Source organism: Psittacula echo, assembly GCF_963264785.1.
Source record: "Psittacula echo genome assembly, chromosome: 5".
Taxonomy (NCBI): Eukaryota; Metazoa; Chordata; class Aves; order Psittaciformes; family Psittacidae; genus Psittacula; species Psittacula echo.
In genome coordinates this window covers 79,885,697-79,903,246 of record NC_137739.1, presented here as the reverse complement: position 1 = coordinate 79,903,246, position 17,550 = coordinate 79,885,697, and the positions used below count along the sequence as shown (strand labels likewise).

Here is a 17,550-nt window from a genome sequence, read left to right as displayed (position 1 = left end):
TCTTGAAAACTCTAGTTGGCAGCTTGTGAAAAGTGGTGTTCCTAAAGGCTCAGTGTTGGGGCCAGTTCTGTTAACATCATTATCAATGAGCTGGACGAGGGGATCAGCTGCAGCCTTGGCTAGTTTGCAGAGGACACCAACTGCATTACTGATGGCGGATCAGAAGGCTCTGCAGAGGAATACGGACAGGTAGGATCGCCAGGTCAAGGCCAGCGATATGAGATTCAACAGGGATCAGTGCCAGGTCCTGCACTTCAGTCACAACAACCCCGTGCATCACTACACGCGTGGCAAAGAGCGTCTAGAAAAGGCCACAGAAGGATGCTGGTGCCTCTGTTACACTGCTGCAGCACAAATGGGCTGCCCTCCAGCTGCTCTTGCAAAGTGCAGACCACAGATGTCTCTCGGAGAACCATGCTCGTTGAGATGATGTTTGGCGTACAGCTAGGCTACTCAGACATCTTCTAACTCGGGATATTCTATGATGATGAGAGTTCCACTGGCAGGCAGAATACATTTATTACAAAACACAGCACCATGCAAGCTTGTCTGAACAAAGTTGACTGGTGCCAAGCTGTAACCAGAGCACCAGGGCAGCTGTGAGTCGCTGAACCGGGCTGGGGGCGAAGGCTGGGGCTGTCGGGCAGGAGGGCCTGTGATGCGCCCCCAGCGCCTGTGACATCAGAGGGGATGAGTCACAATGGGGGATGGATATGAGGGTGCCAGCAGGCAGCACCGCCCCAGTACGGCCTGGGGCAGCAGTGAGTTTGCACGCAGGGGGGAGGCTGGGCTGGACAAGGGCCGGGGCAGAAACGTGGGTCCCCGGGGCTGGATGCTCAGCCTGCATCGAAACCCTGGCTGCGAGCTCCTTGGGCAGGGCACGCTGCCGCTGCCACCGGGCCTGGGCGCAGGCCTTGCTGCCTCGCAGCTGCCTCATTCCCTCTCCTGCCCATCCCTAGCTCCCTGCGGCTCCCGCATCCGCTCCCCCCGCCACCAACTCCCTTCCTCCTTCCCTCCCTCCCTCCCATCCCAGCCCCACTGAATTCTTTCTCTCTTCTGCAGGCCATGGCTGTCACAAAGCTCTTACTCTGGGTTCTGCAGCAGCTCATCCTGAACGTGCGTGTCGTCGGTGATGAGCTGGATGAAGACACACGTGACCGCATGCAGCACCGTGCCGAGCAGCTGAGCCGGGAGATGGCTTGGCTGCTGCAGGAGCTGGAGCAGAAGAGCCAGGAGCTGGAGCAGAAGAGCCAGGAGCTGGAGCAGAAGAGCCAGGAGCTGAGGAGCAAGGAGCAGAATCCTGTGGCCTGGAGAGCCCTGCTCTTTGCTGCCTTGCAGCACTGGCAGTTCTGGGCGATCGCTGGCATCCTGCTCCTCCTGATTCTTGGGCTCTGCTGGTGCCTCAGGAAAAGAGCCATGAGGAGGGCAGCAGCAGTGGAGGACAGCTCCAGCAGCAGCAGTGGAGAAGAGGAAGAGCAGGAGGAGCAGAACGAAGAGGAAGAAGTCAGTGAATATGCAAATGCCCTGGCAAGGCATTTTGAGGAGCACATACAATGGCCTAATCAGAACCTGTTCACAAAGTGTGAATTTGTGACGGACCTTGTGAATACTTTCATCCTTGTTGCGGAACAAGTCTCGTCAGATGGCTCCTTCCCAGTGCTGCGACCATGCTTTGGCATAGGCTGCGCACACGAAGGCTGGAGTCCCTATGAAGAAGACATCATCTACTCACTGCTTGTGCCCCTGGCCCCCCCGTCTGGCCACGCCTTTCTCCCGGAGCTCTGCAATCTGGGGGAGACGCCAGAGCGGAACTTCCGCATCCGCGTGCAGCTGGAGTGTACGTGCGCGACAGAGCAGCTGGGGGGGGGCACGCTGTGCTTCCTCCACCATGACGAAGAGGCGCTGAGAAGGAATCAGGGCCCCAGCCTCCTGCACAGCCTCTGCACCGGCTGCTATCTAGATGTGGGGAAAACAGTTCGCAGGTTTCATCAGCTGGTGAAAGCATGCTGGGTGGTTTTGCCTCATTCACACCGGTGGCGTTTAACGATGCTGGCCTGCAGCCGCTCCTGCAAATTCAAGGTGGCAACAGCAGAGGAGGAAATCACCATTGAAATTACGTTGGGCGTGCAGCAAGGCGACTCGGACATCTTCATGAGCAGCCAGGCTAGTGAGGCTATCTTCACCCCAAGCACAACCTGGACATTGAGCTGCGCTGTGGCAGAGGCAAAGTTCTTCGAGCTGACAGCCAGGCAGGCCCCAGATGGCAGCTTCCACCTCAGATGCCTGCAGCTCTGCGCCCGCATTCTGGTGGGCACAGGCTTTTCCAGCTATACCTTGAAGACAGTGGTGATGCACCTCCTCAACACCACGCCCCTGTCAGGCTGGCACAGGACACGTTTCCTGCTGCGGCTGGATGACATCATGCGGTACCTGTGCCGCTGCGTGGAGGAGAAACGCCTCGACCACTTCTTCTTTGGGAATGAGAAGATTCCTCAGGAGATCGCCTTGCCCCCAGCCTTGCAAAGAGCCCAGCCATTCAACCTCTTCCAGCACCTGGCGCAGGATCCAGATGCCCAAGCTGAGGCAATGAGGGAGTTCATGGACATGCAAGATTGCCTCACAAGGATGCTGACCTACGGCCACTGAAAGTGGTCTTCATGCACAGAGCTCTGTTTGCAGGCTGCACAGCCGACAGCAGATGACAAACTTGTACCCGAGGGAAAAAGAGGGGAGAGGCAGAAAGAGGACACAGCAAGCACAAGGAAAACTGCGCAGCAGGCCTCTTCTTCAGAAGAGTGGCAGCATTCTCCCCTTGACGTTCTCCCCAGCGCAGCAGCAGGTTATACCTGTGCTGGTGTCCTGGGTTCAGCAGTAGCGGCCATTTTTCTCCTTCTTAGGATCCTGTTTGCACTAGGGTCTCTGACTGTAATGCATCTAGCAACGTCTAAACCAAAAATCGTTTAAACACCTTCCCTCACAACAGGACCCTTCTTGAGAATAAAGCTCATTTATTAATGAAACACAAATCTGTGCTATTGCAACGAGAGAGAAAATATCTCAGTGTACAAACTGGCAGAAGACCAACTACGTGCACGACAATTTACTTTTCCCTCTTAAGCTAAATTTCCAAACACCCTTTGCTCTAATTACCCTTCTCTTTTCCCAAAAACCAGTCAGTCTGCCCCTCTTCTGGATTGTTTAGGCCAGGATTAGTGTCCATATGCCTGATGTATTCTGATTTTACCTGCAGGTGCAGGTCAAAGACCCAGCAGTTGTACTTCAGTAGGGCTTGCAAGACTCCTTGGGTAGTCTTTGCTCCAAGACAATGGGCTTGTTTTACAGAATTGCCTGCCACTCTGTTCCTATCTCTGCGCTAACCAGAGAGAGGACAGAGCTCTTTTTATCCTAAGCTTTCAAAAGTCCAGTGGAACAAGAAAGCCACAGCCTCTTGAAAACTCTAGTTGGCAGCTTGTGAAAAGTGGTGTTCCTAAAGGCTCAGTGTTGGGGCCAGTTCTGTTAACATCATTATCAATGAGCTGGACGAGGGGATCAGCTGCAGCCTTGGCTAGTTTGCAGAGGACACCAACTGCATTACTGATGGCGGATCAGAAGGCTCTGCAGAGGAATACGGACAGGTAGGATCGCCAGGTCAAGGCCAGCGATATGAGATTCAACAGGGATCAGTGCCAGGTCCTGCACTTCAGTCACAACAACCCCGTGCATCACTACACGCGTGGCAAAGAGCGTCTAGAAAAGGCCACAGAAGGATGCTGGTGCCTCTGTTACACTGCTGCAGCACAAATGGGCTGCCCTCCAGCTGCTCTTGCAAAGTGCAGACCACAGATGTCTCTCGGAGAACCATGCTCGTTGAGATGATGTTTGGCGTACAGCTAGGCTACTCAGACATCTTCTAACTCGGGATATTCTATGATGATGAGAGTTCCACTGGCAGGCAGAATACATTTATTACAAAACACAGCACCATGCAAGCTTGTCTGAACAAAGTTGACTGGTGCCAAGCTGTAACCAGAGCACCAGGGCAGCTGTGAGTCGCTGAACCGGGCTGGGGGCAAAGGCTGGGGCTGTCGGGCAGGAGGGCCTGTGATGCGCCCCCAGCGCCTGTGACATCAGAGGGGATGAGTCACAATGGGGGATGGATATGAGGGTGCCAGCAGGCAGCACCGCCCCAGTACGGCCTGGGGCAGCAGTGAGTTTGCACGCAGGGGGGAGGCTGGGCTGGACAAGGGCCGGGGCAGAAACGTGGGTCCCCGGGGCTGGATGCTCAGCCTGCATCGAAACCCTGGCTGCGAGCTCCTTGGGCAGGGCACGCTGCCGCTGCCACCGGGCCTGGGCGCAGGCCTTGCTGCCTCGCAGCTGCCTCATTCCCTCTCCTGCCCATCCCTAGCTCCCTGCGGCTCCCGCATCCGCTCCCCCCGCCACCAACTCCCTTCCTCCTTCCCTCCCTCCCTCCCATCCCAGCCCCACTGAATTCTTTCTCTCTTCTGCAGGCCATGGCTGTCACAAAGCTCTTACTCTGGGTTCTGCAGCAGCTCATCCTGAACGTGCGTGTCGTCGGTGATGAGCTGGATGAAGACACACGTGACCGCATGCAGCACCGTGCCGAGCAGCTGAGCCGGGAGATGGCTTGGCTGCTGCAGGAGCTGGAGCAGAAGAGCCAGGAGCTGGAGCAGAAGAGCCAGGAGCTGGAGCAGAAGAGCCAGGAGCTGAGGAGCAAGGAGCAGAATCCTGTGGCCTGGAGAGCCCTGCTCTTTGCTGCCTTGCAGCACTGGCAGTTCTGGGCGATCGCTGGCATCCTGCTCCTCCTGATTCTTGGGCTCTGCTGGTGCCTCAGGAAAAGAGCCATGAGGAGGGCAGCAGCAGTGGAGGACAGCTCCAGCAGCAGCAGTGGAGAAGAGGAAGAGCAGGAGGAGCAGAACGAAGAGGAAGAAGTCAGTGAATATGCAAATGCCCTGGCAAGGCATTTTGAGGAGCACATACAATGGCCTAATCAGAACCTGTTCACAAAGTGTGAATTTGTGACGGACCTTGTGAATACTTTCATCCTTGTTGCGGAACAAGTCTCGTCAGATGGCTCCTTCCCAGTGCTGCGACCATGCTTTGGCATAGGCTGCGCACACGAAGGCTGGAGTCCCTATGAAGAAGACATCATCTACTCACTGCTTGTGCCCCTGGCCCCCCCGTCTGGCCACGCCTTTCTCCCGGAGCTCTGCAATCTGGGGGAGACGCCAGAGCGGAACTTCCGCATCCGCGTGCAGCTGGAGTGTACGTGCGCGACAGAGCAGCTGGGGGGGGGCACGCTGTGCTTCCTCCACCATGACGAAGAGGCGCTGAGAAGGAATCAGGGCCCCAGCCTCCTGCACAGCCTCTGCACCGGCTGCTATCTAGATGTGGGGAAAACAGTTCGCAGGTTTCATCAGCTGGTGAAAGCATGCTGGGTGGTTTTGCCTCATTCACACCGGTGGCGTTTAACGATGCTGGCCTGCAGCCGCTCCTGCAAATTCAAGGTGGCAACAGCAGAGGAGGAAATCACCATTGAAATTACGTTGGGCGTGCAGCAAGGCGACTCGGACATCTTCATGAGCAGCCAGGCTAGTGAGGCTATCTTCACCCCAAGCACAACCTGGACATTGAGCTGCGCTGTGGCAGAGGCAAAGTTCTTCGAGCTGACAGCCAGGCAGGCCCCAGATGGCAGCTTCCACCTCAGATGCCTGCAGCTCTGCGCCCGCATTCTGGTGGGCACAGGCTTTTCCAGCTATACCTTGAAGACAGTGGTGATGCACCTCCTCAACACCACGCCCCTGTCAGGCTGGCACAGGACACGTTTCCTGCTGCGGCTGGATGACATCATGCGGTACCTGTGCCGCTGCGTGGAGGAGAAACGCCTCGACCACTTCTTCTTTGGGAATGAGAAGATTCCTCAGGAGATCGCCTTGCCCCCAGCCTTGCAAAGAGCCCAGCCATTCAACCTCTTCCAGCACCTGGCGCAGGATCCAGATGCCCAAGCTGAGGCAATGAGGGAGTTCATGGACATGCAAGATTGCCTCACAAGGATGCTGACCTACGGCCACTGAAAGTGGTCTTCATGCACAGAGCTCTGTTTGCAGGCTGCACAGCCGACAGCAGATGACAAACTTGTACCCGAGGGAAAAAGAGGGGAGAGGCAGAAAGAGGACACAGCAAGCACAAGGAAAACTGCGCAGCAGGCCTCTTCTTCAGAAGAGTGGCAGCATTCTCCCCTTGACGTTCTCCCCAGCGCAGCAGCAGGTTATACCTGTGCTGGTGTCCTGGGTTCAGCAGTAGCGGCCATTTTTCTCCTTCTTAGGATCCTGTTTGCACTAGGGTCTCTGACTGTAATGCATCTAGCAACGTCTAAACCAAAAATCGTTTAAACACCTTCCCTCACAACAGGACCCTTCTTGAGAATAAAGCTCATTTATTAATGAAACACAAATCTGTGCTATTGCAACGAGAGAGAAAATATCTCAGTGTACAAACTGGCAGAAGACCAACTACGTGCACGACAATTTACTTTTCCCTCTTAAGCTAAATTTCCAAACACCCTTTGCTCTAATTACCCTTCTCTTTTCCCAAAAACCAGTCAGTCTGCCCCTCTTCTGGATTGTTTAGGCCAGGATTAGTGTCCATATGCCTGATGTATTCTGATTTTACCTGCAGGTGCAGGTCAAAGACCCAGCAGTTGTACTTCAGTAGGGCTTGCAAGACTCCTTGGGTAGTCTTTGCTCCAAGACAATGGGCTTGTTTTACAGAATTGCCTGCCACTCTGTTCCTATCTCTGCGCTAACCAGAGAGAGGACAGAGCTCTTTTTATCCTAAGCTTTCAAAAGTCCAGTGGAACAAGAAAGCCACAGCCTCTTGAAAACTCTAGTTGGCAGCTTGTGAAAAGTGGTGTTCCTAAAGGCTCAGTGTTGGGGCCAGTTCTGTTAACATCATTATCAATGAGCTGGACGAGGGGATCAGCTGCAGCCTTGGCTAGTTTGCAGAGGACACCAACTGCATTACTGATGGCGGATCAGAAGGCTCTGCAGAGGAATACGGACAGGTAGGATCGCCAGGTCAAGGCCAGCGATATGAGATTCAACAGGGATCAGTGCCAGGTCCTGCACTTCAGTCACAACAACCCCGTGCATCACTACACGCGTGGCAAAGAGCGTCTAGAAAAGGCCACAGAAGGATGCTGGTGCCTCTGTTACACTGCTGCAGCACAAATGGGCTGCCCTCCAGCTGCTCTTGCAAAGTGCAGACCACAGATGTCTCTCGGAGAACCATGCTCGTTGAGATGATGTTTGGCGTACAGCTAGGCTACTCAGACATCTTCTAACTCGGGATATTCTATGATGATGAGAGTTCCACTGGCAGGCAGAATACATTTATTACAAAACACAGCACCATGCAAGCTTGTCTGAACAAAGTTGACTGGTGCCAAGCTGTAACCAGAGCACCAGGGCAGCTGTGAGTCGCTGAACCGGGCTGGGGGCGAAGGCTGGGGCTGTCGGGCAGGAGGGCCTGTGATGCGCCCCCAGCGCCTGTGACATCAGAGGGGATGAGTCACAATGGGGGATGGATATGAGGGTGCCAGCAGGCAGCACCGCCCCAGTACGGCCTGGGGCAGCAGTGAGTTTGCACGCAGGGGGGAGGCTGGGCTGGACAAGGGCCGGGGCAGAAACGTGGGTCCCCGGGGCTGGATGCTCAGCCTGCATCGAAACCCTGGCTGCGAGCTCCTTGGGCAGGGCACGCTGCCGCTGCCACCGGGCCTGGGCGCAGGCCTTGCTGCCTCGCAGCTGCCTCATTCCCTCTCCTGCCCATCCCTAGCTCCCTGCGGCTCCCGCATCCGCTCCCCCCGCCACCAACTCCCTTCCTCCTTCCCTCCCTCCCTCCCATCCCAGCCCCACTGAATTCTTTCTCTCTTCTGCAGGCCATGGCTGTCACAAAGCTCTTACTCTGGGTTCTGCAGCAGCTCATCCTGAACGTGCGTGTCGTCGGTGATGAGCTGGATGAAGACACACGTGACCGCATGCAGCACCGTGCCGAGCAGCTGAGCCGGGAGATGGCTTGGCTGCTGCAGGAGCTGGAGCAGAAGAGCCAGGAGCTGGAGCAGAAGAGCCAGGAGCTGGAGCAGAAGAGCCAGGAGCTGAGGAGCAAGGAGCAGAATCCTGTGGCCTGGAGAGCCCTGCTCTTTGCTGCCTTGCAGCACTGGCAGTTCTGGGCGATCGCTGGCATCCTGCTCCTCCTGATTCTTGGGCTCTGCTGGTGCCTCAGGAAAAGAGCCATGAGGAGGGCAGCAGCAGTGGAGGACAGCTCCAGCAGCAGCAGTGGAGAAGAGGAAGAGCAGGAGGAGCAGAACGAAGAGGAAGAAGTCAGTGAATATGCAAATGCCCTGGCAAGGCATTTTGAGGAGCACATACAATGGCCTAATCAGAACCTGTTCACAAAGTGTGAATTTGTGACGGACCTTGTGAATACTTTCATCCTTGTTGCGGAACAAGTCTCGTCAGATGGCTCCTTCCCAGTGCTGCGACCATGCTTTGGCATAGGCTGCGCACACGAAGGCTGGAGTCCCTATGAAGAAGACATCATCTACTCACTGCTTGTGCCCCTGGCCCCCCCGTCTGGCCACGCCTTTCTCCCGGAGCTCTGCAATCCGGGGGAGACGCCAGAGCGGAACTTCCGCATCCGCGTGCAGCTGGAGTGTACGTGCGCGACAGAGCAGCTGGGGGGGGGCACGCTGTGCTTCCTCCACCATGACGAAGAGGCGCTGAGAAGGAATCAGGGCCCCAGCCTCCTGCACAGCCTCTGCACCGGCTGCTATCTAGATGTGGGGAAAACAGTTCGCAGGTTTCATCAGCTGGTGAAAGCATGCTGGGTGGTTTTGCCTCATTCACACCGGTGGCGTTTAACGATGCTGGCCTGCAGCCGCTCCTGCAAATTCAAGGTGGCAACAGCAGAGGAGGAAATCACCATTGAAATTACGTTGGGCGTGCAGCAAGGCGACTCGGACATCTTCATGAGCAGCCAGGCTAGTGAGGCTATCTTCACCCCAAGCACAACCTGGACATTGAGCTGCGCTGTGGCAGAGGCAAAGTTCTTCGAGCTGACAGCCAGGCAGGCCCCAGATGGCAGCTTCCACCTCAGATGCCTGCAGCTCTGCGCCCGCATTCTGGTGGGCACAGGCTTTTCCAGCTATACCTTGAAGACAGTGGTGATGCACCTCCTCAACACCACGCCCCTGTCAGGCTGGCACAGGACACGTTTCCTGCTGCGGCTGGATGACATCATGCGGTACCTGTGCCGCTGCGTGGAGGAGAAACGCCTCGACCACTTCTTCTTTGGGAATGAGAAGATTCCTCAGGAGATCGCCTTGCCCCCAGCCTTGCAAAGAGCCCAGCCATTCAACCTCTTCCAGCACCTGGCGCAGGATCCAGATGCCCAAGCTGAGGCAATGAGGGAGTTCATGGACATGCAAGATTGCCTCACAAGGATGCTGACCTACGGCCACTGAAAGTGGTCTTCATGCACAGAGCTCTGTTTGCAGGCTGCACAGCCGACAGCAGATGACAAACTTGTACCCGAGGGAAAAAGAGGGGAGAGGCAGAAAGAGGACACAGCAAGCACAAGGAAAACTGCGCAGCAGGCCTCTTCTTCAGAAGAGTGGCAGCATTCTCCCCTTGACGTTCTTCCCAGCGCAGCAGCAGGTTATACCTGTGCTGGTGTCCTGGGTTCAGCAGTAGCGGCCATTTTTCTCCTTCTTAGGATCCTGTTTGCACTAGGGTCTCTGACTGTAATGCATCTAGCAACGTCTAAACCAAAAATCGTTTAAACACCTTCCCTCACAACAGGACCCTTCTTGAGAATAAAGCTCATTTATTAATGAAACACAAATCTGTGCTATTGCAACGAGAGAGAAAATATCTCAGTGTACAAACTGGCAGAAGACCAACTACGTGCACGACAATTTACTTTTCCCTCTTAAGCTAAATTTCCAAACACCCTTTGCTCTAATTACCCTTCTCTTTTCCCAAAAACCAGTCAGTCTGCCCCTCTTCTGGATTGTTTAGGCCAGGATTAGTGTCCATATGCCTGATGTATTCTGATTTTACCTGCAGGTGCAGGTCAAAGACCCAGCAGTTGTACTTCAGTAGGGCTTGCAAGACTCCTTGGGTAGTCTTTGCTCCAAGACAATGGGCTTGTTTTACAGAATTGCCTGCCACTCTGTTCCTATCTCTGCGCTAACCAGAGAGAGGACAGAGCTCTTTTTATCCTAAGCTTTCAAAAGTCCAGTGGAACAAGAAAGCCACAGCCTCTTGAAAACTCTAGTTGGCAGCTTGTGAAAAGTGGTGTTCCTAAAGGCTCAGTGTTGGGGCCAGTTCTGTTAACATCATTATCAATGAGCTGGACGAGGGGATCAGCTGCAGCCTTGGCTAGTTTGCAGAGGACACCAACTGCATTACTGATGGCGGATCAGAAGGCTCTGCAGAGGAATACGAACAGGTAGGATCGCCAGGTCAAGGCCAGCGATATGAGATTCAACAGGGATCAGTGCCAGGTCCTGCACTTCAGTCACAACAACCCCGTGCATCACTACACGCGTGGCAAAGAGCGTCTAGAAAAGGCCACAGAAGGATGCTGGTGCCTCTGTTACACTGCTGCAGCACAAATGGGCTGCCCTCCAGCTGCTCTTGCAAAGTGCAGACCACAGATGTCTCTCGGAGAACCATGCTCGTTGAGATGATGTTTGGCGTACAGCTAGGCTACTCAGACATCTTCTAACTCGGGATATTCTATGATGATGAGAGTTCCACTGGCAGGCAGAATACATTTATTACAAAACACAGCACCATGCAAGCTTGTCTGAACAAAGTTGACTGGTGCCAAGCTGTAACCAGAGCACCAGGGCAGCTGTGAGTCGCTGAACCGGGCTGGGGGCGAAGGCTGGGGCTGTCGGGCAGGAGGGCCTGTGATGCGCCCCCAGCGCCTGTGACATCAGAGGGGATGAGTCACAATGGGGGATGGATATGAGGGTGCCAGCAGGCAGCACCGCCCCAGTACGGCCTGGGGCAGCAGTGAGTTTGCACGCAGGGGGGAGGCTGGGCTGGACAAGGGCCGGGGCAGAAACGTGGGTCCCCGGGGCTGGATGCTCAGCCTGCATCGAAACCCTGGCTGCGAGCTCCTTGGGCAGGGCACGCTGCCGCTGCCACCGGGCCTGGGCGCAGGCCTTGCTGCCTCGCAGCTGCCTCATTCCCTCTCCTGCCCATCCCTAGCTCCCTGCGGCTCCCGCATCCGCTCCCCCCGCCACCAACTCCCTTCCTCCTTCCCTCCCTCCCTCCCATCCCAGCCCCACTGAATTCTTTCTCTCTTCTGCAGGCCATGGCTGTCACAAAGCTCTTACTCTGGGTTCTGCAGCAGCTCATCCTGAACGTGCGTGTCGTCGGTGATGAGCTGGATGAAGACACACGTGACCGCATGCAGCACCGTGCCGAGCAGCTGAGCCGGGAGATGGCTTGGCTGCTGCAGGAGCTGGAGCAGAAGAGCCAGGAGCTGGAGCAGAAGAGCCAGGAGCTGGAGCAGAAGAGCCAGGAGCTGAGGAGCAAGGAGCAGAATCCTGTGGCCTGGAGAGCCCTGCTCTTTGCTGCCTTGCAGCACTGGCAGTTCTGGGCGATCGCTGGCATCCTGCTCCTCCTGATTCTTGGGCTCTGCTGGTGCCTCAGGAAAAGAGCCATGAGGAGGGCAGCAGCAGTGGAGGACAGCTCCAGCAGCAGCAGTGGAGAAGAGGAAGAGCAGGAGGAGCAGAACGAAGAGGAAGAAGTCAGTGAATATGCAAATGCCCTGGCAAGGCATTTTGAGGAGCACATACAATGGCCTAATCAGAACCTGTTCACAAAGTGTGAATTTGTGACGGACCTTGTGAATACTTTCATCCTTGTTGCGGAACAAGTCTCGTCAGATGGCTCCTTCCCAGTGCTGCGACCATGCTTTGGCATAGGCTGCGCACACGAAGGCTGGAGTCCCTATGAAGAAGACATCATCTACTCACTGCTTGTGCCCCTGGCCCCCCCGTCTGGCCACGCCTTTCTCCCGGAGCTCTGCAATCCGGGGGAGACGCCAGAGCGGAACTTCCGCATCCGCGTGCAGCTGGAGTGTACGTGCGCGACAGAGCAGCTGGGGGGGGGCACGCTGTGCTTCCTCCACCATGACGAAGAGGCGCTGAGAAGGAATCAGGGCCCCAGCCTCCTGCACAGCCTCTGCACCGGCTGCTATCTAGATGTGGGGAAAACAGTTCGCAGGTTTCATCAGCTGGTGAAAGCATGCTGGGTGGTTTTGCCTCATTCACACCGGTGGCGTTTAACGATGCTGGCCTGCAGCCGCTCCTGCAAATTCAAGGTGGCAACAGCAGAGGAGGAAATCACCATTGAAATTACGTTGGGCGTGCAGCAAGGCGACTCGGACATCTTCATGAGCAGCCAGGCTAGTGAGGCTATCTTCACCCCAAGCACAACCTGGACATTGAGCTGCGCTGTGGCAGAGGCAAAGTTCTTCGAGCTGACAGCCAGGCAGGCCCCAGATGGCAGCTTCCACCTCAGATGCCTGCAGCTCTGCGCCCGCATTCTGGTGGGCACAGGCTTTTCCAGCTATACCTTGAAGACAGTGGTGATGCACCTCCTCAACACCACGCCCCTGTCAGGCTGGCACAGGACACGTTTCCTGCTGCGGCTGGATGACATCATGCGGTACCTGTGCCGCTGCGTGGAGGAGAAACGCCTCGACCACTTCTTCTTTGGGAATGAGAAGATTCCTCAGGAGATCGCCTTGCCCCCAGCCTTGCAAAGAGCCCAGCCATTCAACCTCTTCCAGCACCTGGCGCAGGATCCAGATGCCCAAGTTGAGGCAATGAGGGAGTTCATGGACATGCAAGATTGCCTCACAAGGATGCTGACCTACGGCCACTGAAAGTGGTCTTCATGCACAGAGCTCTGTTTGCAGGCTGCACAGCCGACAGCAGATGACAAACTTGTACCCGAGGGAAAAAGAGGGGAGAGGCAGAAAGAGGACACAGCAAGCACAAGGAAAACTGCGCAGCAGGCCTCTTCTTCAGAAGAGTGGCAGCATTCTCCCCTTGACGTTCTTCCCAGCGCAGCAGCAGGTTATACCTGTGCTGGTGTCCTGGGTTCAGCAGTAGCGGCCATTTTTCTCCTTCTTAGGATCCTGTTTGCACTAGGGTCTCTGACTGTAATGCATCTAGCAACGTCTAAACCAAAAATCGTTTAAACACCTTCCCTCACAACAGGACCCTTCTTGAGAATAAAGCTCATTTATTAATGAAACACAAATCTGTGCTATTGCAACGAGAGAGAAAATATCTCAGTGTACAAACTGGCAGAAGACCAACTACGTGCACGACAATTTACTTTTCCCTCTTAAGCTAAATTTCCAAACACCCTTTGCTCTAATTACCCTTCTCTTTTCCCAAAAACCAGTCAGTCTGCCCCTCTTCTGGATTGTTTAGGCCAGGATTAGTGTCCATATGCCTGATGTATTCTGATTTTACCTGCAGGTGCAGGTCAAAGACCCAGCAGTTGTACTGCAGTAGGGCTTGCAAGACTCCTTGGGTAGTCTTTGCTCCAAGACAATGGGCTTGTTTTACAGAATTGCCTGCCACTCTGTTCCTATCTCTGCGCTAACCAGAGAGAGGACAGAGCTCTTTTTATCCTAAGCTTTCAAAAGTCCAGTGGAACAAGAAAGCCACAGCCTCTTGAAAACTCTAGTTGGCAGCTTGTGAAAAGTGGTGTTCCTAAAGGCTCAGTGTTGGGGCCAGTTCTGTTAACATCATTATCAATGAGCTGGACGAGGGGATCAGCTGCAGCCTTGGCTAGTTTGCAGAGGACACCAACTGCATTACTGATGGCGGATCAGAAGGCTCTGCAGAGGAATACGGACAGGTAGGATCGCCAGGTCAAGGCCAGCGATATGAGATTCAACAGGGATCAGTGCCAGGTCCTGCACTTCAGTCACAACAACCCCGTGCATCACTACACGCGTGGCAAAGAGCGTCTAGAAAAGGCCACAGAAGGATGCTGGTGCCTCTGTTACACTGCTGCAGCACAAATGGGCTGCCCTCCAGCTGCTCTTGCAAAGTGCAGACCACAGATGTCTCTCGGAGAACCATGCTCGTTGAGATGATGTTTGGCGTACAGCTAGGCTACTCAGACATCTTCTAACTTGGGATATTCTATGATGATGAGAGTTCCACTGGCAGGCAGAATACATTTATTACAAAACACAGCACCATGCAAGCTTGTCTGAACAAAGTTGACTGGTGCCAAGCTGTAACCAGAGCACCAGGGCAGCTGTGAGTCGCTGAACCGGGCTGGGGGCGAAGGCTGGGGCTGTCGGGCAGGAGGGCCTGTGATGCGCCCCCAGCGCCTGTGACATCAGAGGGGATGAGTCACAATGGGGGATGGATATGAGGGTGCCAGCAGGCAGCACCGCCCCAGTACGGCCTGGGGCAGCAGTGAGTTTGCACGCAGGGGGGAGGCTGGGCTGGACAAGGGCCGGGGCAGAAACGTGGGTCCCCGGGGCTGGATGCTCAGCCTGTATCGAAACCCTGGCTGCGAGCTCCTTGGGCAGGGCACGCTGCCGCTGCCACCGGGCCTGGGCGCAGGCCTTGCTGCCTCGCAGCTGCCTCATTCCCTCTCCTGCCCATCCCTAGCTCCCTGCAGCTCCCGCATCCGCTCCCCCCGCCACCAACTCCCTTCCTCCTTCCCTCCCTCCCTCCCATCCCAGCCCCACTGAATTCTTTCTCTCTTCTGCAGGCCATGGCTGTCACAAAGCTCTTACTCTGGGTTCTGCAGCAGCTCATCCTGAACGTGCGTGTCGTCGGTGATGAGCTGGATGAAGACACACGTGACCGCATGCAGCACCGTGCCGAGCAGCTGAGCCGGGAGATGGCTTGGCTGCTGCAGGAGCTGGAGCAGAAGAGCCAGGAGCTGGAGCAGAAGAGCCAGGAGCTGGAGCAGAAGAGCCAGGAGCTGGAGCAGAAGAGCCAGGAGCTGAGGAGCAAGGAGCAGAATCCTGTGGCCTGGAGAGCCCTGCTCTTTGCTGCCTTGCAGCACTGGCAGTTCTGGGCGATCGCTGGCATCCTGCTCCTCCTGATTCTTGGGCTCTGCTGGTGCCTCAGGAAAAGAGCCATGAGGAGGGCAGCAGCAGTGGAGGACAGCTCCAGCAGCAGCAGTGGAGAAGAGGAAGAGCAGGAGGAGCAGAACGAAGAGGAAGAAGTCAGTGAATATGCAAATGCCCTGGCAAGGCATTTTGAGGAGCACATACAATGGCCTAATCAGAACCTGTTCACAAAGTGTGAATTTGTGACGGACCTTGTGAATACTTTCATCCTTGTTGCGGAACAAGTCTCGTCAGATGGCTCCTTCCCAGTGCTGCGACCATGCTTTGGCATAGGCTGCGCACACGAAGGCTGGAGTCCCTATGAAGAAGACATCATCTACTCACTGCTTGTGCCCCTGGCCCCCCCGTCTGGCCACGCCTTTCTCCCGGAGCTCTGCAATCCGGGGGAGACGCCAGAGCGGAACTTCCGCATCCGCGTGCAGCTGGAGTGTACGTGCGCGACAGAGCAGCTGGGGGGGGGCACGCTGTGCTTCCTCCACCATGACGAAGAGGCGCTGAGAAGGAATCAGGGCCCCAGCCTCCTGCACAGCCTCTGCACCGGCTGCTATCTAGATGTGGGGAAAACAGTTCGCAGGTTTCATCAGCTGGTGAAAGCATGCTGGGTGGTTTTGCCTCATTCACACCGGTGGCGTTTAACGATGCTGGCCTGCAGCCGCTCCTGCAAATTCAAGGTGGCAACAGCAGAGGAGGAAATCACCATTGAAATTACGTTGGGCGTGCAGCAAGGCGACTCGGACATCTTCATGAGCAGCCAGGCTAGTGAGGCTATCTTCACCCCAAGCACAACCTGGACATTGAGCTGCGCTGTGGCAGAGGCAAAGTTCTTCGAGCTGACAGCCAGGCAGGCCCCAGATGGCAGCTTCCACCTCAGATGCCTGCAGCTCTGCGCCCGCATTCTGGTGGGCACAGGCTTTTCCAGCTATACCTTGAAGACAGTGGTGATGCACCTCCTCAACACCACGCCCCTGTCAGGCTGGCACAGGACACGTTTCCTGCTGCGGCTGGATGACATCATGCGGTACCTGTGCCGCTGCGTGGAGGAGAAACGCCTCGACCACTTCTTCTTTGGGAATGAGAAGATTCCTCAGGAGATCGCCTTGCCCCCAGCCTTGCAAAGAGCCCAGCCATTCAACCTCTTCCAGCACCTGGCACAGGATCCAGATGCCCAAGCTGAGGCAATGAGGGAGTTCATGGACATGCAAGATTGCCTCACAAGGATGCTGACCTACGGCCACTGAAAGTGGTCTTCATGCACAGAGCTCTGTTTGCAGGCTGCACAGCCGACAGCAGATGACAAACTTGTACCCGAGGGAAAAAGAGGGGAGAGGCAGAAAGAGGACACAGCAAGCACAAGGAAAACTGCGCAGCAGGCCTCTTCTTCAGAAGAGTGGCAGCATTCTCCCCTTGACGTTCTTCCCAGCGCAGCAGGAGGTTATACCTGTGCTGGTGTCCTGGGTTCAGCAGTAGCGGCCATTTTTCTCCTTCTTAGGATCCTGTTTGCACTAGGGTCTCTGACTGTAATGCATCTAGCAACGTCTAAACCAAAAATCGTTTAAACACCTTCCCTCACAACAGGACCCTTCTTGAGAATAAAGCTCATTTATTAATGAAACACAAATCTGTGCTATTGCAACGAGAGAGAAAATATCTCAGTGTACAAACTGGCAGAAGACCAACTACGTGCACGACAATTTACTTTTCCCTCTTAAGCTAAATTTCCAAACACCCTTTGCTCTAATTACCCTTCTCTTTTCCCAAAAACCAGTCAGTCTGCCCCTCTTCTGGATTGTTTAGGCCAGGATTAGTGTCCATATGCCTGATGTATTCTGATTTTACCTGCAGGTGCAGGTCAAAGACCCAGCAGTTGTACTTCAGTAGGGCTTGCAAGACTCCTTGGGTAGTCTTTGCTCCAAGACAATGGGCTTGTTTTACAGAATTGCCTGCCACTCTGTTCCTATCTCTGCGCTAACCAGAGAGAGGACAGAGCTCTTTTTATCCTAAGCTTTCAAAAGTCCAGTGGAACAAGAAAGCCACAGCCTCTTGAAAACTCTAGTTGGCAGCTTGTGAAAAGTGGTGTTCCTAAAGGCTCAGTGTTGGGGCCAGTTCTGTTAACATCATTATCAATGAGCTGGACGAGGGGATCAGCTGCAGCCTTGGCTAGTTTGCAGAGGACACCAACTGCATTACTGATGGCGGATCAGAAGGCTCTGCAGAGGAATACGGACAGGTAGGATCGCCAGGTCAAGGCCAGCGATATGAGATTCAACAGGGATCAGTGCCAGGTCCTGCACTTCAGTCACAACAACCCCGTGCATCACTACACGCGTGGCAAAGAGC

General features: G+C 55.1%; 5 protein-coding genes across 5 annotated transcripts; all 5 read left to right on the top strand.

Moving 5' to 3' along the window:
* Positions 1 to 414: 414 nt before the first annotated feature.
* On the top strand, positions 415 to 2,646 carry LOC308221293 (inositol 1,4,5-trisphosphate receptor-interacting protein-like 1; the record flags this gene model as incomplete). The annotated part of the gene is made up of 3 exons (XM_080618279.1): positions 415 to 438; positions 1,102 to 1,197; positions 1,582 to 2,646. 3 exons carry the CDS (start codon positions 415 to 417, stop codon positions 2,644 to 2,646), a joined length of 1,185 nt encoding a protein of 394 aa, XP_080474405.1.
* A 1,214-nt stretch (positions 2,647 to 3,860) lies between these two features.
* On the top strand, positions 3,861 to 6,092 carry LOC308221292 (inositol 1,4,5-trisphosphate receptor-interacting protein-like 1; the record flags this gene model as incomplete). The annotated part of the gene is made up of 3 exons (XM_080618278.1): positions 3,861 to 3,884; positions 4,548 to 4,643; positions 5,028 to 6,092. 3 exons carry the CDS (start codon positions 3,861 to 3,863, stop codon positions 6,090 to 6,092), a joined length of 1,185 nt encoding a protein of 394 aa, XP_080474404.1.
* Positions 6,093 to 7,306: 1,214 nt separating this feature from the next.
* Positions 7,307 to 9,538, top strand: LOC308221291 (inositol 1,4,5-trisphosphate receptor-interacting protein-like 1; the record flags this gene model as incomplete). The annotated part of the gene is made up of 3 exons (XM_080618277.1): positions 7,307 to 7,330; positions 7,994 to 8,089; positions 8,474 to 9,538. 3 exons carry the CDS (start codon positions 7,307 to 7,309, stop codon positions 9,536 to 9,538), a joined length of 1,185 nt encoding a protein of 394 aa, XP_080474403.1.
* A 1,214-nt stretch (positions 9,539 to 10,752) lies between these two features.
* On the top strand, positions 10,753 to 12,984 carry LOC308221290 (inositol 1,4,5-trisphosphate receptor-interacting protein-like 1; the record flags this gene model as incomplete). The annotated part of the gene is made up of 3 exons (XM_080618276.1): positions 10,753 to 10,776; positions 11,440 to 11,535; positions 11,920 to 12,984. The coding sequence occupies 3 exons, from the start codon at positions 10,753 to 10,755 to the stop codon at positions 12,982 to 12,984; spliced, it is 1,185 nt and encodes a 394-aa protein (XP_080474402.1).
* A 1,214-nt stretch (positions 12,985 to 14,198) lies between these two features.
* On the top strand, positions 14,199 to 16,451 carry LOC308221289 (inositol 1,4,5-trisphosphate receptor-interacting protein-like 1; the record flags this gene model as incomplete). The annotated part of the gene is made up of 4 exons (XM_080618275.1): positions 14,199 to 14,222; positions 14,847 to 15,008; positions 15,069 to 15,212; positions 15,387 to 16,451. The coding sequence occupies 4 exons, from the start codon at positions 14,199 to 14,201 to the stop codon at positions 16,449 to 16,451; spliced, it is 1,395 nt and encodes a 464-aa protein (XP_080474401.1).
* Positions 16,452 to 17,550: the final 1,099 nt, after the last annotated feature.